This window comes from Desmodus rotundus, chromosome X (genome assembly GCF_022682495.2).
Source record: "Desmodus rotundus isolate HL8 chromosome X, HLdesRot8A.1, whole genome shotgun sequence".
Lineage (NCBI taxonomy): Eukaryota > Metazoa > Chordata > Mammalia > Chiroptera > Phyllostomidae > Desmodus > Desmodus rotundus.
The window spans coordinates 97605931-97631637 of record NC_071400.1 but is presented as its reverse complement, the minus strand read 5'-3'; the positions used below and the strand labels follow the sequence as shown (position 1 = coordinate 97631637).

Genomic DNA, 25707 nt, shown 5'->3' with positions numbered 1-25707 from the left:
TCCTCAGATGTGAAAGCCCCAGGAAAGTACACACTTACAGACGCATTCACTTTTTCAGACCAAAGTAATAATTAACAAAAATATGCTTCCTTGGTTAAGTAAGGTCTTTTCTGGATGCTGTTACTTTCTTCAAAAATCAATGTTTATGTTGTACTAAGGTTTTTAAAAAGCAAGGAAGTACATATGTTCATAAATATGTAATAACTGAAATAGCATAGGCACCCAAATGTCATATATGCTTATGATTCTTTTACTCTAATATGAGTGCAATTTTTTAGAGGAAACATGCCACGCTAGCACGTTATTTGTTTAAATGCTTATAAACACATTTTGTGGAATGGCTATAAGTAAGTGCTCATAAGTATATTTTGTTGAGCGGCTGTAAATGTGTTTTGGTGCATTGGGTACTGTTTATATGCTTATATTCCTGTAATTAGAACATAAAATATACTACATCGTTCATTGTCAGGCCCTCCTGGTGACCGTATCAATGCCCGCTAACCCACTGGCTTGATTAGACAAGTGTGTGGGGCTTATAATTGATGAGTTTCGTTTTTAACGCAAAAAAGGTTAGAGCATGACAGTACCGCCTCATCAATTTGGAGGTATTAGATACATAATCAATAGCTCCTCTGTGACAGCATACAAGTAATGAGAAAAAGTTGACTACCAGGTTTAAGTATCAAATCCGGGAGTTGTCGACTATCGAACATCATTGTGGCGTTTTGACAAACGACCATTAAAAGGCAATGTTAATCCAATTAAAGGAACATTTCTGATAAGGGCTCAGAAAGATTTGGTGTGTTTACATTTTGGAAAAGAAACACACCTATGTCCAACCATCCTGAACATTCTGTCCCCAATCCAAAAGGGGGGAGAAGGAGATCATGTTTGTTTCTCAGATTTGACAGCCACATCAAATTCTGAAGAATTTGTTTTAGAGGCATAATTTCCACATGCATTGCCTTTGCTATTACTAACTTTCGCAGTGTGTTTCTGGCTACTGCCATGCATTGCCCTAGAAAACCAGTCATTGTCTGTCTTCCTTTGTCTATGTCACTAAATCCTTGGGCTGAACTTCCTCTCTGTGTTTAGATAGATTTGCACCAGTCATCATCGGATACTTTAAACGAGGCATGCTGCCCAGGTGATGCTTTTGTTCCGCAAGTGACATTTGGAAGCAGGGATTCACTTCAGCATGTCAACTTCCCTCATCATATCAAAAAATAGCCAAACCAAATCACAGATGTGGTCTGTTTATCCAGCGTCACAAAATAAGCTGTGAGGTCCCAGGCAACACAAGCATCCATTCACGCTGAGCAGTGATAGGAACCATTTGTGAAAGGTGGCGATGTGCTCTGAGTGCTAATACTCTTTACATCATGTGATTCCTTTTTTGTTTGCTCAACAAAAACGGTGTGTGTTTTTTCCTGAGAGGAAGGACTTCAATATATATTTACTCAAAGCTCTTAATTTATACTTCCTTTCCTTTTAATTGACATCTTGTGAACTAAAATTAGCTGGTGAACATAGAATCTCACTAATAGCAAACTCTCTCGGCTGAGGTTGCAATAATTAGACCCACCGTCATCTGAAGTTGAACAGACATCTGGAGACTTGGCTTATTTCCTCCCTGGTGCATTCTATCCATATTTAGAGAGAGATTTTTTAATTTGATGAATAGTCATATTAATTAAAACTCCCCAAACTGGGGTTAAGTTAACAATTTCATGTTAAAAGTGAAGTTCAAACAGTCTTGTCTGCAACCTTACTGGGTAAAAAGCCTCTACGAAAAGGAATTCTCTCCTGAAACCTGAGATGGCCAGAGCACTCCAGTTCACCAACAAGGTGGATACCATTTCCACAAGGAATAAAAGGTCACATGTCCTCTAAAAGCCCACATTCGCTTCAGGCATTCCTCTCCTAGTCTTTTGTTTGTGCAGTAACTAGATACAGGTACAATGCCAGTGAAATTAGTTTTCCCTGATGAGTGAGGAAAATAATGCCCAAAGCCAGATTTTATCTGCCGTTCCTTCTTGATCTCTCTCTCTCCCCCTCTGTCTGTCTGTCTCTCTCCCAACGGCGAGGGTTGCAAATGATCCAGATTTTTCAAATTCGCCCTCACCTCGACAACGCTAAAATTACAAGCAGCAGTCAACTTTTACAAGATACCCTGATTGTGTAACATTTATAGGCTGCCAAAAAACATGCTAAAACAAATCAGATAACAAAGGTGAAGAGAAAACCTTCACCTGCCATGTTAGCTATCAGTGAATACACTTTTTATTTCTATGACATTTGCTGGCAGAAAGGGGTTGGCTTAAGGCGGATCGGACTAACCTTCAATTTGTCATAGCGCTCACTCAAAGCTGCCACCTGATGGTCTCGGTGCCGCCCAACCAGTTTACACAAGGCACAGATTAACTGGTCATCGGTCACACAGTACATATTCACCTTCTCATCCTCGTGCTCCAGGCACATCAGCCCCCGGATGTGCGAGTCTGGAATTGGCTCAATCAGACGATGGCCTGTGAAGGGCTTCTTGTTTGGGTGAGTGGCTTTCAGGCACTCATCACAGTAGGACACTTCACAAGTGACACAGGTCTTCACAGCGTCCTGGGCAGGATCCTGGTCACAGAACTGACAGAGAACTTTCTCGGCGGAGGTCATGGCGTTGGCGTCAAATGCCCGCTCTCGGCGGGTCTCGCTGGGGGAATTGGGCCCGCTCACAGATGCTTTCTGGAACCTGTCGATGATGTTCTGCAGAGTGACGTTGCGCTTGAGCCCGTCTAGACCTCGCTGGCTGAGCGTGATGACATGTCGGCAGGTAGGGCACTGGAAGGCGGTAATAGACTCCACAGACTCGTTGGTGGCACAATGTGACACCAGGATGCGGTGAGCGCAGTTGAAGCAGAGACTGTGCGCACAGGGTAGCAGGAGAGGGTCCTCAAAGAGCTCCAGACAAATAGGGCAGGTCAGCTCCGACTCCAGTGTTTCCATCTTCAGGCACAGCTCTCCTGGGTCATCAGCAAATTCCAAGGAAGCTGATTAGCTATCTGGAAACAGAACATAAGATCTGATTAGGTATGAGGGGGTCAGCCATGGGGGGCTGTCAGCTTTGAATGCATCTCAGGATAATTCCAAACACAGTTCATGGAAGAGTAAATCTGTGCACATTCCAAATAATTCTTTCTTTTCACTGGGGAAATAGGGAGGGGGCAAACACCCTAAGCCAGCATACCAGCGAACATTTTCTCAAAGTTCCAGCTGTTGAAAGCAGCAATTTTGGGGGGAAGGAGGGACAATTTTGTTCTTTAAAGGGTCTTACTCCAAATTGGCAAGTTATTGAAACTGTAATTTTCATAATTTGTATCTCATCACAGTAATCTTATTGTGTCACAGCCAAGTTTTACCTTCTGTTGAAAATTAAACTGTAGGAACATTAATTAATGAACTATAGAGTCTTTCATAACTTTGAATTTATGAATGTACATGTTCATGTATATGTGTTTTAAGGACTTTTTACTCTGAAATACCAAACCAGGCTTCAGAGAAGCAGAAAGGCACTTATTGTAGAAATGGGCATGAAATGTGTATAAAATCCAACACACGATTTCTGCAGAAATAATGCTTCAATATGGGATGTCAGCTTTCAAAATATATTCCTGAGAAAAAACACTGACTTTCAGAAACATGACTGTCATAGAGGCAGTGTTTTTGGCATATTTTTATGACTCTTCTGAATCATCTATTGTTGAATCCAGTAGTGGGATGTGGGTGGGCAGAGAAAAACAGAGAACAATATCTAAGGGCCTCTTTAGTGGCTGCGGGGAGCTTGGGTATCAATGAGTAATAATGATTTAGGTAATTAGAACAAGCATTTTAATGGCTCTGCTATTTATTCAATAAGTTATAACAGTGGTAATGATTACAATTCAGAGAGCAGTTTAAGGCAATCACATTACTCCGAAGAGGCTTGCAGACTGCTGAGGGACCCTGCATAGCCCCCCTGGCCTAAAATCTCCCGCCAAGGCCTTGGCTGGGCTGGCAGGAGGAGGTCCAACCTCACACTCACAGCCCTGCAGCCCTGGCTACACCTGCCTTTTTTGCTCTCCTGTAGGCCTTTTTGGGTGGCTCAGCTGCACACTCTCCTTGCCATAAGACTTACTGCTTTTGTGAACTGTTGCTTGCCTTCCCTTCAAAAAGGGTAGCGGGGAGAATCCCACAAAAGCCCTGGTTCATTAAGGGGAAGAGGCCTCATGCTCATTAGTAGGCCTGGGAACCAAGCCTCTGTGAACCTTCTCCCTTTCAAGACCATTAGCAGATTCTGCGGAACAGTGCTGGGAATATGAGAGGCAGCGCACGGCTGGCTGTGGGACAATAGTGTGGTTTACTCGGTAGACACAGGGTTCAAATTGGGGGGTTTTCTCAACCCAATTTATGGGAAGGCTTTACGTCCACAGCTATGTTTAGTGATTCTGACAATTGGCCTTTTTGTGTTCACACCTCCATTTATTTACAAAATTCTCAGTTTCTAGAGTACCCTGACCCCTTTTGAAATAGCACCCCTCAGCAATACCATGTGGTGCTTTGGTTAAACTAATGCTCATCTTGCTACCAACTGAATGCTAACTGCTCATTAAAAGTGTAGAGTGTGCTGAGCTTGTTAAAAATTAAAGAGCTGCTGGCTTCACAGAAGCCTGGTATCTTAAAAAAAAAACCTCTTCAGCCATTTGCTAGTATTAACTACATAAGAAAGAACAAATGGGCAGCTGAGGTTTGAAATATTAAAGCTGGCTTGTCTTTCCACAACCTGCAATGGAAAGCTTAGGGCTGCTGTTGTGAGAAACATCATTCCCTCCTGGTTCCAGCAACTCTTCCTATAGGTAGCTTGAGAGAAGTGGAAAGGTTTTACCTACTAATCATTATTTTGGTTAATCATGGAAAAATAGAATTATCTCCAATTTCTTCTCTCTTCCCACAAGCATGTAAATTAAAGTAAAAATGTAGTCCTTTTAGTCTGCTTTGTTCGCAGGTGGAACAAGGAGAATACCTACTGATGGATCTCAACAGAGAAGGATGAGCATCGATTATGTCTGGAGAGCTATGACGATAGGATTTTTAAACAGGTGTCAGGATTACACCCTGTAGTGGCACAAACAATTTCTAGAGATGATTCCATTATTGACTCCAATGGAAATGCTGACATTTTACTCAATAGACATTTATCAAATGCCAAGCACTAAGCTGGCTTGAGAAGCTAGATCTGACATCCTCATCATCCCACCTCTGTGATCATGGGCCAAGCCAACATCATCTCTTACATGGATTATCACAATGCCTTTCTAAATAGTGTCCTGGCTTCTCTCACTCTTGCCCTTCCTTCCATGGCCTACCCTCCACTCAGAAGCCAGCAATCCTGAGAAAACATGACAAGGCCTGCCTCTCCTCTTCTCTGCCCTCCAGGGGCTTCCCATCTCACTCCGAGAGAAGTTTACCAGAATAAAACCAGTCCTGGAAAACACAGACTCAGACAGTGACCTCATTTCCTCCCACGCTACCCCCTTGTTCTGCTCTGGGCTCACAGCCTCCTTGTGATTCCTGAAACATGCCAAGCACGTCCTGTCTTTCCCTCACAAGGTCTTGGAATGCACATGACTCTGCTCCAGTGTCACCTTTTATGTGAACCCACATAAAACCAATCCCCTGCTACCACCGCAATCACCCACCCAGCCACCCCTCACAGAAAGCCTTCCCTTATCTGTTTGTTGTTTCCCAGAACATTTGTCACTGACATAGGTATTAGTTTGTTCACTGCTCCATCTCTCCCCACTACTGCACCACTAAAATATAAGCTTTCTGAGAGCAGAGACTTTGCTTTGCTGTTTGAGGGATGTCCCAGCAGTGCCTTGCACATAGTAGGACTCAAATATTCATTGCTGAATTAATAAATGTATTGAAGTTGAAGTTAAAACAAAAAGAATAAAACATAGCCACCACCTTCAAGGATCTCTCAATATATTAGAATAGAGGTCAGCAAGCTTTTCCTATAAAGGGCAAGATAGTAAATATTGTTGGTGTTGGAGGCCATACAGTCCCTGCGACAATTGCTCAGTTATCACTGCAGCATGCAAAAGGAATCCTATACCATACGCAAATGAATGAGTGTGGCTGTCCAGTAAGATCGTGTTTACAAAAACAGGTAGCAAGATGGATATGGCCCATGTGTTAGAAGACAGGCACGTGCACAGCTAGCCAAAATATAAATGAAAATCACCTCAGAGAAGTATCAATAAAATGCCGTGACAGCAACAATGGCAACAATGGTGGAGTAAGACTTTGACAAGAACAAACAAGTTTCCAGTACTATCAGGAAATGATGTGCAATAGGGTTTCACCCTGACACTGATGGAAGCGATATGGGATGAATGCTATGGGGCAATACATGTAAGAAACGTTTAGTAGCAAGCTGCTCAAAACTGAATCGTTTTCTTTATCACCATAGCACTTGGCGTGGTGCTCTGTATAAGTGTCTACGCTGGAAAAGTCGGCCAAGTGGATTAATTGATGACAAAATATCTAGACGCAAAGTGAGGTTCAGCCAATTTTCTGAATCTTTTGCCTGTATGCTGCCAAGGAGGAAGGGGGTTTTTGATTCGACATCTATCATGGATCCCATTTTTTCTACTTTTATGGGGATTTTGCCGTGGCATAGACATCATTCTTGTTAAATTACCTAACAATATGTTACTAGTAAGCATACATTCCATTCCCCCACCTTAAAAGATAGCATGGTTTATTTTCTAGCTTTCTTTAAAATATACTTTTCTGATGAATGAAAATGCCACTCATTCTTTCACGAAATGCTGAAGTCCCTTTAGGTGTTTGATCCCAAGACAAGGAATGGTAACACCTGGCCCCTGCCTCAGTAATCTCAGGGGAGAGAAAATATGAACAAATTGTTATGCACCATTAACAAAAGACACATGCCAAAGACTGAGGGAGAAGAGGATGGGGAAGCTTCCTGAAGGAGGCAACATGTAAAGTGGGTCCTAGAAGATGAACTGGAGTTCACCAAGAACATGACATGGGTGTGGGTAGATTTTCTATCAAATGTTATCTTTTCTGAACCACCATAATTTAATTTACAAGGCTCAAAAAGGAAAGAGAGCTGCTTAACTGTCACTACAATGGAAGGAAATCACACTTGCATATCATTGTCAGGAAATTCTATAGCCCTACATTTTTCTGAATGGGTCGATCGGTCCTCATTCAGAGGAGGATGTGGGTAATCATGGGAACCCCTTGCAACAAACCGGGAATGGCAACAACTCACAGCTCACATTTCTGCTTGTCCGAGGCTTGAAGTCTAGAGCACGGCACAGAATAGTTAGTGAAAAAAGAGAGCTTGAGGGTGACCGGCTGATCTAGAATGATCTGTAGCTCGGCTATTTATTAGCTGCATGTCTCTGGGTGAGTGTCCACAGATGTTCCCTTAAATTCCTCTAGCACTCATCCTAATCACATCCCTAAGTTAAAACCTGCATTCTGGAACACACTGAATGCCAGACATCTTTTCCAGAAACTTACAGATTACAGACTTCTGAGGAAAGCACTTCTTTAAAATGGAAAGTTAATAAATGGATGAACAATGACGTAAATGTTTTCACACCTCTCTATTCCTCCTTTTCCTCCCTCTCATCCTGTGCATCACTGAAATTATGCTTTTCCAGTTTTCCTCTCTTTCTAATCACTGACTTCTCCTTCCGGCTAATCAAAGTCTAGGTGTTTTACAGCTTTCCTTAAAAAACAAAATAAAACAGGTTGCCCGTTCATTTCATGTTCTGCCTCTGGGAATGACTCTTAGATGTGTATCTCACAATACCATCTCTTTCCAGAATCCCAGTTCAGTATCGACAGTTCTGTGCTTCACTTCCTGTAAGTGCCTTAACTCAGAGTGTGCATCTCATGGGATTCATCAGCTTTCCGTCCCAAACCCATCTGCCCCACATGCCTCCTGGTATTTCCATTCTCCTGATCACAAGTCAGAAACTCGCCACATTTTCTACTCTTTTGTCTCTATGGGAGGCAGAATAATAACTCCCAAAGGTGTCTACATCTTAATCCTTAGGACCTATGAACATGTTAGGTTACAAGGCAAAGGAGAATTCAGGTGAAAGATGGAATTGAGGTTGCTAAGTAGCTGACCTTGAGCCCAAGAGATTAGCCCGGATCAGCCGGTGGACTCGATGCAGTCTACACAGGCCCTTAAATGTGGAAATGGGAGGCAAAAGAGTAGTGTCAGATGATGCGATATGAAAAAGACTCAACAGGCCATTGCTGGCTTTGAAGATGGAGGAAGGGGCAAAGAGCCTAGGGATGTATCCAGCCTCTGGAAGTTGAAAATGATAAAGAAACATGCTCCCATAGAGCGTCCAGAACCTCAGCCCTGCAGATAGCTTGATTATAGCCCAGTGAGACCCACGTCGGACTTCTGACCTCCAGTGTTGTTTAAGCCATGAAGTGTGTGGTACTTTGCTATAGCATCAACAAGAAACTATACACTCTCCATCCCCCAAATCCAAATCATTAGCTAAGACATTTAAGTGCCAATCCTGACTAGTTCTTTGGTTGGCTTCCTTCTCTCTGTTCTTACTGTCTGCGTATTCATCCAGACCTTCTTTACTGCATTCCTAGACTATTACAAAAAAATCTCCTAACTTCCTAATTTACTTTCTCATCTTTTGTCCTTCAGTTTCACCTTTGCAACACACTTCTGAAACCACAGCTTTCTCCAGTCACTTCTCTTAAAGGCTGAAACTATCGTGCAGCTCCCTGCTGCCCAAAGCATGAGTCCTGACTCCTTGTCTCCTTTTCAAAGCCTTGCCCAAGTTTCTCCCAAACTGCTTCTTCGACCTTATTCCCAATCACTCACCTCCTGTACCGGGGACCCAGTAAATGGGACCATTTGCCGTTCTTGGCAATTGCTTTTGCTTTCCTTCCTAGCACACATCATCTTTCCTTTGTGAGGTATTTCTTGTTTCTCATTTATTTTCTTGCTTTTGTTTTCGGATTTTCTAAGATGGGAACAGAATGTCCTAGAGGCTCAAAGAGCCCTGACCACCACTACATTTGGGAATTTCATGTTGAACAAAGTAGAATTGTTTTTAAAAAGGTGGCTGGCTCTCCGTAGTGTGACATGTCTTAAATGTTTACAATTAGCAAAGTAAATCTTTTAACTGGAAAACCCAAAGCAATGGAATAATACTAATTACAAAATAAAGTATTTATTGAATAATACTATTTCCTAGCACACAACAGTGATCAATAATGGGACTTAGGTTTAAAGTTATATAATCCATCTCAATCTTTCAAAATAGTTAGATTAGCTCTGGGGCCAATACAGGCATGCATACACAAGTACACACACAAACACAAATCTCATATAGAGATAACATTCATTACAAACTTGGGGCCAATCTGAATGGGTAGCTTGAGACAAAAGACCCTTCCCTCCTTCAACCTCCCATGATAAAGCTGAATATAAGAAGCTCATGTCTTTCAGGGTTAAGGTAAAATCAACAGAGAGATGAAGAGGTGTGGATCAGGGCTGTAGGGCTGATGGGATCTGGGTACCCAAGTGACAGCTAAAGTAATCTGGCCAATCCAGTTGCCTTGGCAGATGGCCCCTTGCTCCCTCTGGGCTCCAAGCATCATTAGCCTGACCTAGCACTCATCCCAGGAGAAGGACTTTTGTGGTGGGAGAAGGGCTTTCTTTTGTCCAAGGTACAGGATCTGGGAGGAAACAGAATGAGGGAGAAAGTTCCCAGTGAAAGAGGAAGGACACTGGGTCTTAAAGAGTTCAGATGTAGGGTTTGGGCTTGAGAAGGAAGATAGGGAACTCAGGACCCTTGTGGATTGTTGTTATAGGCTAAGGAGATGGAAGTTAAGGGGGTTTATGTTTGTTGGATTCATCTTTTTTGCCTCCTCTTTTGAAGTAAGAGGCAAAACTATTGACCTGGCAAGCCAATGCAGGAAAACATTTAAAGCCTTGCCTATGCTGTCACAACCCTTGCCACCATTTTGGTAGCTCGGTTTAGAGTTTTACCACTTTTTTCCTTGTAGTCTCACCTGACCTCTGCTATGAAACAATGAAGATAACCCGCGCCCTGAAGAAACACCTGGGAGAGTCCTATGAAGATGGCATGCACTGCAAGGTCTAACCCATAGCCAAAGTCAATGAGCATGCTTTCCGGTTCAAAGTCCCAAGAACATGGAAATTTCATCCATATATTCAAGAAATGACCAAGAATTAGGAGTCTCCATAACATGTGAATTCTGAGTACAATCACCTACTAAAATAAGGAGATACTTGATTGTCAGCATGTCATCCATGAGCTCTTTTATTCCAAATTTCTCTTAATGGAGGCATTGACATTTTAATCATAAGGTCTACCCGTTTCTCAATGCATCCCTACATGTATTCTATGTTATATCTTCAGAATCCATGAAAAAAATCATTTTTTTAAATTGTAGTATATGAAAAAGAGAATGTATTCTAGCCACCAATAATTTTACTTTTGGTCCCTCACTTTGTACAGTTCTGAAAATCATCACTATGAGGGAAATTAATTAGTCACTGGACCAAGGAATAAACTTGGATACCAACACTAGGTAGCCTGTGATCAATTATTAATACCAGGTGGCTCTTAGCCACTGCCCGGGTGCATCCCAAGGCACTTCTTCCATTCCCCCCCACCCCCCAAATATCCTCTGGAGTATGGAAACTAAGCTTGGTGTTAAATTTACCAAAACATAACTGAAGTGAAAAACATACTGTCAAAACTGCACAATACTATACCTAGCCATATAAAAATGGTTTGGACAAAATATAACCAGAGACATTGAAGTTAAGAACAATCTAACAATAGCCAGGGGGGTGTGGGGAGGGGACAGTGGGGAAAGGGGATTACAGGAACTAGTATAAAGGACACATGGACAAAATCAAGGGGGAGGGTGGAGTTGGGGGAGGGAGGGGGGTTCGGCTGGGGTGGGGTGGAGGGATGGGGAGAAAAGGCACACAAGTGTAATTGAATAACAATAAAAAATGTTTTAAAAAAAGAAAAAAGAAATGTAGAAGCCAAAGAACTTATAAGTATGACCCATGGACATGAACTATAGGGGGGGAATGTGGGAGGGAGGGGGTGGACAGGATGGAGTGGAGTGAAGGCGGGGAAATGGGACAACTGTAATAGCATAATCAATAAATATATTTAAACAAATGGTTTGGAAAGGAAAATTTCTAAAAGTGTTGTGAAAAAGAGACAGCATCAGAAATGCTATGAGTACATTTAATTCTTTATGAGCCCTAAATTTCAGAAACACAAGCAAGTCTATTTCCTACCCTGTCTCTTCACATGGGTAAGTTTTCGTTGACTCATTGTCACCTGGATTTTTGCTATGAGATTATGCCTGTTACAGAACCATAGGTGGAATACTTTTTTAAGAACAGTGGAATGATGTTTGTGTGTTGGATCAGCAGAAGTGCAGACTTTCGGAGGATTCACAACTTCGGGACTGTGAGACATTGGAAATTAACTTTAGTGTGTGAGGGAGGGTGCTTGCTGTCATCTCATCACATAAGCTCTCATCACAAAACATTATATAACAGAAACTCAATAAAAACCGGATGCGACATCCAAGATGATTCATCACAAATAGAGTATTTTAAATAACATAAGTACTGAATGTCTACATATTCAGTCATGGTTTAGTATTTAACTTTGAGTTATAAAAACCACAGAATAAACACACTACCCAAATGTTACTGTACTTTACTGATTGGTACCTTGGCTGATTTGACACACAGGTGAGTCAGTAAGTCACGATAAAATAGGCTCATGAGGACAGGGAGAGAGGGGAGAGAAAGCACCAACTGAATTTAATGGCATTATGAAAGCCTGGAAATCGATGTCACAATATAGGATACGTTCCACCCCAGATTACGGCAGAGAGCAGTAAAAATGCAAAGAGGTTCTTAAAGCAACAGTATAAATAATACACTGAGTAGGAACAGGTAGAAAAAAAGAGCGATCCTCTAACATGCCTCTGAAAAATCACTGTGGTTAACCTCTGACTGTCAACACACTCAAACTTGTTCACTTCAGCAGTGACAGATGACTAAGAATTTCTGCCAGCCAAATTTTAGGGCACCAGAGGGACTGATAAAAAAAAAAAAAAACCTGACAAGCAGATAAGCACTGAGGTACTAGCCCCAAGTTTAAAAATGACTAATTAGTGCAACAGATATTTTCAATAACTTGTCATTTCATCTTTATTCTAAGGAGAGTTAAAAGTTACAAAAATTATCTAATACCTAAAGTGAGAGTGGGGGGAGACTTTTAATTCCACCAAACATCCACCTGGTGGAACTCATGCAAATTAAATTAAACTGTTCACAAAACCTCTTCTATACTTCCACATCTGTCTATAACGTGCTCATTTTTTAATAATTAGATCTCTAGGACATTCTTTAAAATAATCACACACTCTCTTGACCATGCAAACTGATTAATAATGAATGAACATTCCTGAAAAGAATCATTTGAAAGCACAGCAGATGTCTTTAGGGATAAGAAGGCTTTAATGATAAAAATTAAGGAGAAATGGGAGCTAGGTCTCATTGTCTTGTTATGTTAATTGAAACCTAGTCTCCCAAATTTACTTAACAGAATGCTTAAATACACCTTCTGGAGTTCATTTACACAAGCACACAAGCAAAAAGACACAAATGACAATGCAGTAAAGCAATCCTGATTTCTCCAGGAACAACTGACCGATCCCACTGTCTTAATAGCGAAGAAACCCCCATAACAGTCTCAGAAATGCAATTTATTCTGCTGAAAGTCTTATAAACAGGTTAAAAACAGTAAATAGCACATTTGTCCTTAATAGTTCTTTTAGCATTTCCCCAGATTCTTACAAATAGATTGCCTTGAATACCCACCAATGGACTGCACCCTAGTTCCTTTTGAAGAAACATCGCCGTAGGCAGAGGATGGGGACCCACAAAATGACAGACAGGCCACCGAGACCAGATGGTGGGTGGCAGGCAGTGCTGGAGCAGTCCTGTGTGTCTGTGAGAGCGTCAACAGTGAAACACAACAGGAAAATCGACGCGACAATTCCAGGAAGGCCAGCTCCACCTCATCCACCCTGCCAGGGTTGCTGAGTTGAAGAATCAAAACTCCCTCTTGCTTTTCAAATGCCTTTTCCATGGACCCTGCTGTGGCTTCCCTATGTCCTCGCCCACTCAGTGTTCAACCGAAACCAAATGAAAAGACAGCTCAGGTCAGGTCAACACCCACGGCCTTCACCCTCCCCCCGAAAATGACAACTTGGCACAGGGATCTGTCCACCCTCACTGCTCACAGGGACCAGCAGTGGGTCAGTGTCCTACAGCTGAGCACTGGGTGCCAGTTTTTCATGCTGCCAACAGGGGCCATCCCGCCCAGCTCCTGGGGTCAGTAATGGGCGCTCACCTTCCTTGCAATTTGGTCCTTTCAGTGTCCTAATGGGCGCGTGATCGCATTATGCTGTGGATGTTGGTTTGTTTTTGTTGATAATATACTTACTATTTTGTGTCTATCTTGTGAGTTAAAATACAGTATCTGGAAGAACTTTTTCTAAATGTTCCATCAAGAAGGATGATCTCTTGCACAGACATGATAAAGCAGAGTCATTTATTCTTCCAAAAATAACTGCAATCTCCCATCCTGATAAACAACTGAAAATATGTGTGGATGAAATATGTACATATGCATACACACCAGTTTTACACCTGCATACATATATGTATATATTATGCACACATAGCATACCATACATACACATTGTGTGCATATATATGCATATGATACATACGTAAACACATACACACAGCAAATCTGTGATGGGTGCCCTAAATTTCGGTCTCCAGAATGGCAAAGAAGGAGTGAATTAAGAGTGGAAAGTAATCTTGTAAAAATTGGTTGTCTAAAGGAAGAAGGAGAAGGAGTCTTCCCAAATGCCCCCCCCCCCCAAAAAAAAAGAAAAGAAAAGAAAAAAAAGGGTTCGGAGCTGCAGCTCTTTCAAGGATGTTGCTTATCACTACGCAAGACAAGAAATCACCTCAGGAAAGTGTAAAAAGCCCAACTAAACCCAACAAACATGCTGACTGAAAACCTGCATGTGTCCGTTTATACACCAGACATCTGGACTCCACCAAAGGTGTTTAAAGAACAGTCTTAATGAAGGGCAGGCGGAAGGCGAGAAGAGCTGCTTCCTCGTGTTGCAGTTTGCAAATCGTAACGCCTACTTTTCATGCCATTGCAACACCTCATGGTAAAACAAAACATGCTTCACATGTTTATACATCAAAAAGCAAACACAGATTTTCTTGGCTTTTGCCTATACAGATGATAATTTCATTTATCTTTTAACACTAAACAAAAGGATTACTCAATTTCACATACAGATGACTTCCCTAAGAAGTCCTTACTGTGCACAGGAGAGATATACACTTACATCATCATATAGAATTTGAAAGAACTTTTAATCAACAGACTTAAAAGCATTGCTTTTGTTAAAACAATATTGAAGTTGTCAAACTTTCTCAGACATTTTGGCAATGTAATGGAAAATTAGCCTGGACATCTCAAGTTAAAACATCAGGAAACAAACATTTACTCCACCCCTCAAAAACAAAAGAAAATGATGAATAACAACAAATTTCATAATCTTCTAAAGAGCATAATCTGCCAACCTTTACAGAAAATTTTCCACTGTCAAGAGGGTCTTGGACATCTCATATCTTTTACAGTTTACATTTGGAAATAAAGCATCCAGTTTTAAAGGCAAATGGAACCTATTTTATATTACACTGAAAATGGCTGGTGTTTTCCAGGTCTATGCTGGACTGGGTGTCAGGCAAGCACTTGGTTCTGAAGGCAGTGATAGCAGATTTGAAGGAGAGAGAAGAGAGTAGGAACTTGTCACACCTAATCTCCTGATAGAAATCTAAGTTGACCCTCCTGGAGAGCAGACCCACAGCACGGTGGCAGAAATGGAAGCCATTGACTCCTGTGATATCAGCCACAGATGAAAAGTGCTTCAACACTGCTGCTGGAATGCTTTTCCAAGTGCATTTAAAGTTCGACAGGCATTTTGATATACACTCAGAACTATTTCTATGTCTATATAAAATCCTACATCTGTCTGCAATGGAATTAGTTTTTGTAGCCATATATAACTATGTACGTGTATATATCTATCCCCCCCCGCCCCCCGGCATGTATACAAAAGCACCTCTGCAAAATTACTTGGGATTTGATAGAATTCACTCTTCATAGAACTCCTGCATTAGAGAAACTTTCCTTCCTCTGTGCAAAACCAGAAACCTGTAAATAATTTGTTATTAAAAAACAACCCCCCACTCATATCTGAAAAGGTTTACCTGGATATGAGCAAAATGATATGAGGTCTAGTCTCTGACGGACAGAACAGTTAAGCTACATATTTGCGGCAAGTAGATTCCACCTGGAAAAACACTTGCCGCTTGGGGAAACTTTTTCTTACTTCTTTTATAAAAGTCTCCTCTAGAAGGCAGAGAAAGTGCACTCTTCCCTTCCCACTTATTATCCACCAGGAGAAAAATACATCAATAAACAATTGATGATAATAGCCAACGTGGCATTTCACAATTGTCTGAACACTGGAAAGCTTAAGTTCAATGACAGGAACAGCCAATCCGGTCCCGTGACTCACTGAGGTAATGAAAAGGTTACATAGTAACTAATTCCTATTGTATGAACAGATTGGGAAATTCTCTCAAATATGATAGCTCCTTTTCTCAAAGGAAATCACTTTTTCTCTCAACTTCAAAGTGAGCCACACACAAAAACCTCATACTCACAATACCCTGAAGCTACTTTGCGATCTTGAAAAGTAAAGAAAAGTAACCTTTATTCACAACTCCTGGTTAACTATTATGAAGAACATGCTTTAAACATTTCCTGTGATCACTGAAGCCCTACAGTCAGGGGATCAAGCCTTTTTTTTTTTTTTTAAGGCAACAGAAAGAGGAGTGACTCTTTTGTTCCGAATTGTTATTGTAAAGCACCACATGAGAGAAGAGGAACGATGGGAACACGGCAATGAAAAGGACAACCGCACTGACGAACGAAAACAGGATATTAAGAACAGAGTCAGAACTATGCGTCCCTACAGAACAAAGGTGGGAGCTTCGTGAAAGAAATTTGAGCAAAAATACTTTGAACAGATTTAAACACTGATGGATGAAGCAGTTTTCCAGGCAGCAAGAGATCTTTAAGCCTGAGGCAGTAAAATTAGGTTATCATTAAAACACACACACAATTTAAAGTATCACAAAATTAAAACTGCCTTCAAATCACATTAAATCACTCACTTTTCAATGCATGATCCACTGCTTGAAATTTCCAGATTTATATTTTGTCCCATGTAAAATAGGATACTGTTTTAAAAAAAAATCAAATAACTGAGCTAACTTAGTATATATTACTAAGGGTATTGAATTTTTTACAGAAAGAAAAAAACCTTAATTCAGAGCATACTCTTATACTTTAAATAGAGCTTTCAAGAACTCCCAGAGAAGCTACGCAATGGGTTCTGTGTTGAGAAATAATCACAACTAAGTTATATATAACAGACTGGTTTTGTCAAATCACGCTTGTATCATCTACTTTTCTTCTGATGCAAATTCTGCTAAAGCTGTTAGTATGACAATATATTTAATAAGATCGCCAGAATTCCTATAGTTCATTTGACTTATCACATAAGAGTTATTATTATTATTATTATTATTATTATTATTATTGCAGTCTCTAAGCTAATGGGGTTCAAAAAAGTAAATACTATTGTCTTGTATTGCATCTAAAATTGCAGGGTTTTTCCTCTTCTCCGTGTTCTGCTACTATTCTTTTTTCTCTTTTCCATCCTTTCCTTCTATTGTGATGAGAGATGAACTGATAGGCTTTCTTTTTTTTAGATAATGCATTTAATCCAGCTTTCTCTTTGATGTGCCATCAGAAAACTTGTGACTTAGGCCCAATTGTCCTTGGTCTAGTTTTGTGGTGAGACCATCAGTGTGGTGTCATGCAAACAAAAGTATGCCTTGAAACCAGATAAACCTGAGTTCAAATCCTGACTCTGCCACTTCCTAGCAAAGGCAGATAGGAGCCAGCTACTCAACGTATCTTATACTCACAGATTCTCTGCATATCTTATACAGTTTCCGTGTCTGTAAAATGTGACAATGAGAGCAATCTCAAAGGGTTCTTTGAGATTTAAGTGAGGCAAAGTTTGAAAAGTGCTTGGCAAACGTGTAGTTCTCACATCCTTCTTCCCCTCTAGTCCTGAACCACCTCTTCCCACCCTTCTTTGAATACATTATTGGAAACCTCTTCAAACCACTTTTGGAAACAGGAAGGACATAAATCTATTTATTTAGTCAATAATATTCATAGAGCATCTTATGTGAAGGAACAGTATATGATTAATAAATTAGTGTTCCTATTACTAACATTAATTACTCTTAAATATCTTCCCATAGGCAATCTCATGTATTTCCTAGAGTTTAACATAGCTTTATTCATTACCATTGGATCCCACCATGATCTTGAAGTTTCAATTCCCTGCTCCTTGCCCCATATGAATTCTTTACCAGAATTTTTTACTTTGCAGGAAATAAGGGACCCTAGCAGGAGTGGGGCAAGTGAGGCCATCAAAAACAGTGAAGGGTTTCAGATTTTTCCTACTTGCAAACTATTCAGTGAGACTACCAGTTTCACGGATGCTGGCAGAAGACATGAGTTCCCTGAATCAGAGACAAAGGACACTTTTAGTTGGGGCACAGCAAGCATGTGTTTCATGTTCACATGAGTTCCCTTGTCCCATCAGGTCTCACAGAGCATCTGGGTGCATGCTCCATATGCAGGGGGGTTGTACCAGAGCTGAGCAACCCAATCTTAGGACACCCAACTCTTTCATTATGGACCGACTGCAAGTAAACCTGCCTGACACTTGCCCTGGGGAGAGACACTATGTTTATTATAATGGACAACAAACAAACAAACCTGCCTTCTACCCATGTGGAAACACTATCTCCATCTTCCAAGGCTGTTCGCTATACAAACATCCTTGAAAAGGTAGTCTGGAACAGGGGCCCCCAGCAGCTCAGCTTACAAGAAACTTGTAAGGTACAGAAACTTGAGAGATCCATGGGGAATTATTTCCCAAAGACACAGCTCCCGTCTCCTCCTGGAGATTGGCCACAGCAGTTAACTGACATTAAATTACCCTTGAGCCATGGTAGACCAAAGGTAAAAGGAGCCCCAAGAAAATGCTCTATGCTCCTCATCCCCACCATCCTGTAACATCAGCTGGTGAACCAGGAAACCTGGCAGAGAGCAGGTAGGCCCTGTGCATAGATTTTTAAGAGAAAGGGCCCTTAAATAACTTTCTTATGAATCCCAAGTCAGCTTGTGCTTGGTCAGTAATTTCAACTCTTCACTCTTAACCTAAACTCATTTTAAGAGTTTGGAAGAGTAAGCTAGTTTTGTTACTTTTATGACATTAGAAATCCTATATATATGTTAATTTGGCTTTCTTTAACTAAGCATTATTTTTATTTTAGAACTGCTTTTGGAGTAAAACCACAGAGAAGGTCATTTCTCTGATTATCCTTTCATGTAGCAGGTACTCTGGAGGTCTTGCTGCGTGCCAGGCACGCTCTAGGCACTAGGAGTGCACTGATGAATACAGGAACAAAGGCCTGCCCCGGGAGAGCTTATGTTTTAATGAGGGAAACATAAAATAAACCAGGAAACGGGTGACAACACATGATAATTTCAAAGAACCATACACGAAATAAAATAAATAAAAAAGATGACATGATAGAAAGTAGAGGGGTGGGTACAGGTCTACTTTAGCTAAGAAGATATTTCTAGTCATACGTCTCTGCAAGCTTTCTTGATATTTTGGCCCTCCCCCTCCCCCCAACCCTGTGCCAGTAATCGAGCAAAGAACATGCTGATTTCAGGATAAAACTTTCCAGCATTTGGGCAAAGAGCTGTAATTAAATTTTCAAGTTGTTAAATGCTTAGTTTCAAATTTACTTAAGTAACGATTTCTTTTTAAGGACATTAAAATCCAACTTTTACTGTTTCTTACATGAGAAGACAAAGTGATTAATTATTGGAAAGCAGCAACCACTTTATTTTAGCAATGAAATTTGAAAGCGAAAAGTCACGATCACACAGTGGAAAAAAATCCACCACACACACACACACACACACACACACACACACACAGGAACTGTGGTACTTAGAATTCCCTGAATGTCTAAGTGTTTGATGGCAGGATGTTAACCTAAAGTTGAAAGTAACCATGGACATGCAGTTACCGGTACAGGGGAGGGTGTGAAGGAAATTAGCAGAGACATTTCAAGAGTCATTGGTTTTGCTCTTGCCTTTCTAGGAGAAGAAATTTCAGGAAGGAAAAGGAAAGAAGTGGGTTAATAGTGTGGGAGGGAAATGAACAGGTACAGCCAGGGCTCCATGCCTGGAAGATCAAAGATGAACAAAATCTAGAGGATCCCATTGCCTGAGAGAGCTATTGTTGTCTTCATGATAATAATAATAACAAAAGTAGTTCAAAATAAATTCACTGGCTTGGTGAAATTGCAGTAGCAACCAAATCATGATTTTTAGAACCCATTTCTTAAAGGAGCTAGAAGATGGTCACAAAGAGAATTGTTATGGAAGAATAAAGAATTGCTGTTGTAGCTGCACCAGGGGCCCAGGAAAGAGCTTGGGAAGTCTGGGTGGTGGGTTCCCGCTACTCCCCAACTCTCCCTTTATTTGTTTATTTACTGAAACAAATAAAGCTCAGGACAGGATGGAGTGGCAGGCACAGAGGCGGTTATAAAGCAAGGAATTCTTGGAGAATGAGTTATCCCCAACTGAAAGACTTTGGGGCCTGAAAACTAAAATTTAAAATGTTTCTTTGGAGGCTTGATATTCTGCAAAAATATGTTATATATATATAATCTACAGGATGATAAATCCCATAAATTCCATGAAGATTCTAATGTCTTTTCAAAAATACTCTCAGGGCAGGGTAAACTCTGAGAGATTTTTCTTGCATTATCCAAATATATTTGCTTGGGAGAAATTATACATGTAATTTATAAAACAGGAAATCAAGACATTGCCTTGAAATTAATATTAAAAGCTATGATGTTAGGGACTTGACTCTAAGCATTTTTGTTGTTATTTGGGATTTTGGTTTGTGTTTTTATTTGTTTGTTGTTTAAGAGTATTTGAACCTTAAAAAAAGTTTCACTTTAAGCGAAACTATGAACTTCATCTTGTACATGTTATCCTTTCAATGAATGAAATTATATAAGCTGGCTTTTTGAATGTAAGTAAAGATGAAAATGAAAAGACTTAGTACTTGAGGTGCAATCTACGGTTTAAAAATTCACTTGTGAAAAGATACCTAGGCTTTAAGAACAGTGAGATTTCAAGGTGGCTAAGCTATCTTATTAACGTAGAGATATATTTATTTTTACAATGAGTATGAATGTTAATTGGAGAAAGAATCACAATTATATGAGAAAGCATTGCATTAAAAAACGTTTTTCTGATTTATCATCTTCATGGTAAAGATCGATGGGTTATCCCTTGTTATGTAGCTTCTTCAGCTGAACCAGCAGACACTTGATTCAGGGCAGGCTTCCAAACATTTCTGCCAGTTGTCTGAATCTATTCTTTCCATTACAAATTCCTCCAACTGACTCTGTCTTGTAAATGGATGCAAATATTCCGTTTCACAACTCTATTCATTTTCTTCCTTAGAACTCAGGTTGGGAAATCTCTCTCCCCTGGGGCGCTGGGCAAAGGGTGCCAGACGATGGCAGGGTGACTTCCCAGAAGGGGGCTTTGTTGTGCCACTACCAGGCAACCTCCCCGGAACATCGGAACATCAACTGCCAAAACATTACAGTCCAAACAGGGGTGCTCTGATCCCCTTCCCGCCCCCACCCACCAGCATCCAGAGGCAATTCTTTGCATGGATGCCTCTTCATCATGATCTTGACTGGCAGCTCCAAGGATTAAACTCAGGTCCTTTATGCACATTAGCCCCCTGGAGTGTTGAACTCCAAAACCTCTTTTTTCCCCCTGAGTCTACCCTGTATTTCACAAAACCCTAGTTAGCCACTGTGGTACACAGCCTTTCTTCCAGTCTGGGTTATCAAAAGAAAACAAAACAAAACACTAGACCCTACAACAATATGCTGGAGATGGTAATGACTGAGGGTTTGTAGGGTACTGTGCAGATTCCCAGTTCTTTCAGAGCTCAGACTTGGGAACCCATTTACTTCTTTGTCATTAAGACTTCACATTCTCAACAGCACAATCTTGCTTACAATAGCACAAATGATCAATTGGCTGGACGAAAACTGTGTGTTGTGTGTGCGTATATATATCCATAAAAAAGGCCCTCAAAACTCCTGTATGAAAATCATGACCAGTGTCTACTTAATCAAGCAAAATTTCCCGCTTAATGACCACATTAAAAAAAAAAAAAACAGACCAACCATCTGGCCTCTCTGCTACTTGAGGGGCTTTGTTCCTCATTTCCCCGTAATCTTTAGCAAAACATTATAATTTCACTTATAAATTATTTTACCATGATGCATTTCCTTCTGTGCACTACTTTAAGAAACAGAGTAGAAAGCATTGTTGTATTTCTAAAAAAAAAAAAGTACTTCCCAATTCTAAATGGCAGGTTTCAAAGGGGGCAAAATGTACTTGAAAGAGGAAGATAGAAGAGAAATCATGGTGAGAGCATTAACTACTCACATTTCTTTAAGCATTAACACCTCTGGCAGCAAGCTCTCTCTGTCTCTATCAAGTGTATAGGCATACAGAAATGTACAGACATAGATAATATAGGAATATTTAAACTCTAAACACAAAAAGCCACACTGCCCTGTTCATTCCAGGTGTTCATTGTGTTAGGCACTTTCCAAGAAATAAGTCAGAAGATGAAATTTATTTCTGCATGGGAACTAAGATTACACTAAAAGTAGAGTCAAATTTCAATTAATTGAAATTCTCTGGAAATGGAAGAGTTCTGGTTAATTTAATTTTCTGGTTAACTGAACCCCAAATAAAAAACCTTTAAAAAAATCTTTGTTGAAACATTCCTAAAACACTTGAGTCCACTTTACTTGCATAACTTCAAACCACATATTGGGTCCAATTAAAAGGCTCTTAGGTCACTCCAAATTTTATTGCTCCTCGGGATCTTCATTATAAAGATCTTTCTTCTTTTAATCATAAATAGAGGAGATTTAAGAGACTGAGTTGAATGTATAGTTGTATCCACCACCATGAATGTTTATATTAATCCTTAATCTCACCTTCTTCCTTGTACCTCAGAAGTCTCTTGGGAAAGTATAACAGAGGAACTGTGGTTAATAGAGAGGTTTGGCTCTTTTGGCAAAATTTAGATAAACTGAGGTTTTTGTTATGTTTGCATGCTAAAGGAAACTGACAAAAGTTCCATTTTCCCTACTTGATGTTCAATAAGTGTAAAAATAAGTAATTTTAACATAGTACTTCCAATCAATTTTATTAACACAAATTAAAGACTTTATAAATTCCTTTGATGTATATATTTAAGTTCACTGAGAAAGTACTAGGATTTAGGTTTCATGGTAGAACATAATAGTGATTCCAAACTGGTCCCCAAAAGTCCTCCCTTCCACAATGTGGTCACAAGGAGCCAGCCCTCACTTGGGCTCCAGGTTCCAATTTCCCATAGAACTTTATACAGTGCCACCTTGAGCTACCAAATAATAACACTGTATTGAGTCAAATAACTGCCTAACAGAAAGAGACCTCACGCTTCCATTCCTTTGGTGAAGGTTACTGTAGAAAGAATTCCTTCATTAGATGAAAGATTGAAAAAAATGTCAGCTAAGATGATTTCCAATTCCAAACGCCTTGCACTGTAGGTAGAACAATAAGCCTGGGGCACCTAGTCTCTCTCTCTCTCTCTCTCTCTCTCTCTCTCTCTGTCTTTCTCTCTCACACATACATATACCTTTTGGTAGGGGGTGGTGAGGCATGTTACCATGAACTCATCCACAAAGTAGCCCTGGGCAAAATCTAATGTATATTGAGATCATGTTATTTGCCAGGAGCTGTTAGCTGCTAAGCACATAGTAGGATTTTCATTAAAATTTCCACAAAGGACTGAAAGAAGCTGATGGGACAAGCCATATTTCACTTATGGACCTACAAAAGACTTCCTTCTAGATCAATGATGCCAAATTTAGCAGCAGTGTTGGTGTTTCTGAACAATGACCATTTTGAAAATGTACAGTTGTTACACCTGTTTTACAGTTGTAAAAACAGGACTTTACTGTAAGGCATAAACACACCCATTTATATATTAATTTTAAACTATTATTCTTGGGCACAAGTGTATTAAGAATATATGTATTAAGTAGATATTTTTTATTTCAATCTATAACTCAGTGTAGACCTTGTCCATAATCAATTATATGTTTATTCTTATTTATTTTGCCTTTTTATTTGTACTATCTTCTTTCAGTATCTTTTCACCAAGTCTTGCGCGGAAGAAGGGTAGTAACCGAAATGCAGGCTTCTTTTAAAAGACCCCTCAGGGAATAGTAGTCTAAAACCTTGCAGAATTTTGCAAAGACTTTATTAGCTAGGATACTCAAAAGTGGTGTTAGGGACAGAAAGGTGATTAGGCTCCAACATCTGTCACCACAGTGATTTCCAGGTTGAATGGATATGACTTCCTTTTTAAAAAAATATATATATTGATTATGCTAATATTACAGTTGTCCCATTTCTCCCCTTTTATTCCCCTCCGACCTGCACACCCTCAGCCAGTCGCATTCCCCCCCTTTCGTTCATGTCCATGGGTCATACATGTAAGTTCTTTTTTTTTCTTTTATAAAAATATATTTATTGATTATGCTATTACAGTTGTCCCATTTCCCCCCCTCACTCCACTCCATCCTGCCCATCCCCTCCCTCCCACATTCCCCCCCTATAGTTCATGTCCATGGGTCATACTTATAAGTTTTTTGGATTCTACATTTCCTACACTATCTTACCCTCCCCCTGTCTATTTTCCACCTATCATCTATGCTACTTATTCTATGTACCTTCCCCCCCCTCCCCCTCCCACTCCCCTATTGACAACCCTCCATGTGATCTCCATCTCTATGGTTCTGTTCCTGTTCTAGTTGTTTGCCTAGTTTGCTCTTGTTTTTGTTTTAGGTGTGGTCGTTAATAACTGTGAGTTTGCTGTCATTTTTACTGTTCCTTTTTTTGATCTTCTTTTTCTTCGATAAGTCCCTTTAACAATTCATATAACAAGGGCTTGGTGATGATGAACATCTTTAACATGACCTTATCTGAGAAGCACTTTATCTGCCCTTCCATTCTAAATGATAGCTTTGCTGGATAAAGTCATCTTGGATGTAGGTCCTTGCCTTTCATGACTTGGAATACTTCTTGTCAGCCCCTTCTTGACTGTAAGGTCTCTTTGGAGAAATCAGCTGACAGTCTTATGGGAACTCCTTTGTAGGTAACTGTATCCTTTTCTCTCGCTGCTTCTAAGATTCTCTCATTCTGTGTAATCTTGGGTAATGTAATGATGATGTGCCTTGGTGTGTTCCTCCTTGGGTCCAGCTTCTTTGGGACTCTCTGAGCTTCCTGGACTTCCTGGAAGTCTATTTCCTTTGCCACATTAGGGAAGTTCTCCTTCATTATTTGTTCAAATAAATTTTCAATCTTTTGTTCTTCCTCTTCTCCTTCTGGGACCCCTATAATTCGGATGTTGGAACGTTTCAAGATGTCCTGGAGGTTCCTAAGCCTCTCCTCATTTGTCCGAATTCTTGTTTCTTCATTCTTTTCTGGTTGGATGTTTCTTTCTTCCTTCTGGTCCACACCGTTGATTTGAGTCCCAGTTTCCTTCGTATCACTATTGGTTCCCTGTACATTTTCCTTTGTTTCTCTTAGCATAGCCTTCATTTTTTCATCTAGTTTTCGAACAAATTCAACCAATTCTGTGAGCGTCTTAATAACCAGTGTTTTGAACTGTGCATCTGACAGGTTGGCTATCTCTTCCTCGCTTAGTTGTATTTTTTCTGGAGCTTTGAAGTGTTCTGTCATTTGGGCCATTTTTTTTTTTTTTTTGTCTTGGTGTATCTGTTACTTTAAGGGGCGGAGCCTTAGGTGTTCACCGGGGTGGGGTAACGCTGGTCTCTGCGCTGTGACGCTGTACGTGGGGGAGGGGCCGAGAGGGAGCAATGGCGCCCACTTCACTCTCCTCTGGATTTCAATCTTCACTCCGCTACCCACAATCAAACTGGGTCCCTCTGGTGCTGGTTCCCGAGTGGGTGGGCTTGTGCACACTCTAGGCCCCTGTGGGTCTCTCCAACGACCTCTCCTGTGAGGCTGGGAGTCTCTCCTGCCGCCGCCCCAACCCCCACGGGCGTTTTCAATCAGAGGTTTGAGGCTTTATTTCCCCGAGCTGGAGCCCTGGGGTGCGCTGTCTGCCTTGCTCCCCTAGGTT

At 40.5% G+C, this 25707-nt stretch overlaps 1 protein-coding gene across 5 annotated transcripts in view; it reads right to left on the bottom strand.

Annotated features, from left to right (window-relative positions):
- MID1 (midline 1) overlaps positions 1 to 25707 on the bottom strand; it is a 352217-nt gene that overhangs the window by 100858 nt on the left and 225652 nt on the right. For 3 of the 5 annotated variants that reach the window (XM_045203216.2, XM_045203217.2, XM_024569887.4), the window contains exon 2: positions 2341 to 3056. In XM_045203216.2, coding sequence (XP_045059151.1) covers positions 2341 to 3000 — 660 coding nt within the window. In that variant the 5' untranslated portion in view covers positions 3001 to 3056. Of the gene's footprint in view, positions 1 to 2340; positions 3057 to 13006; positions 13136 to 25707 lie in introns of those variants that run through there. The other 2 variants (XM_024569888.3, XM_045203218.3) reach the window with 2 other exon arrangements.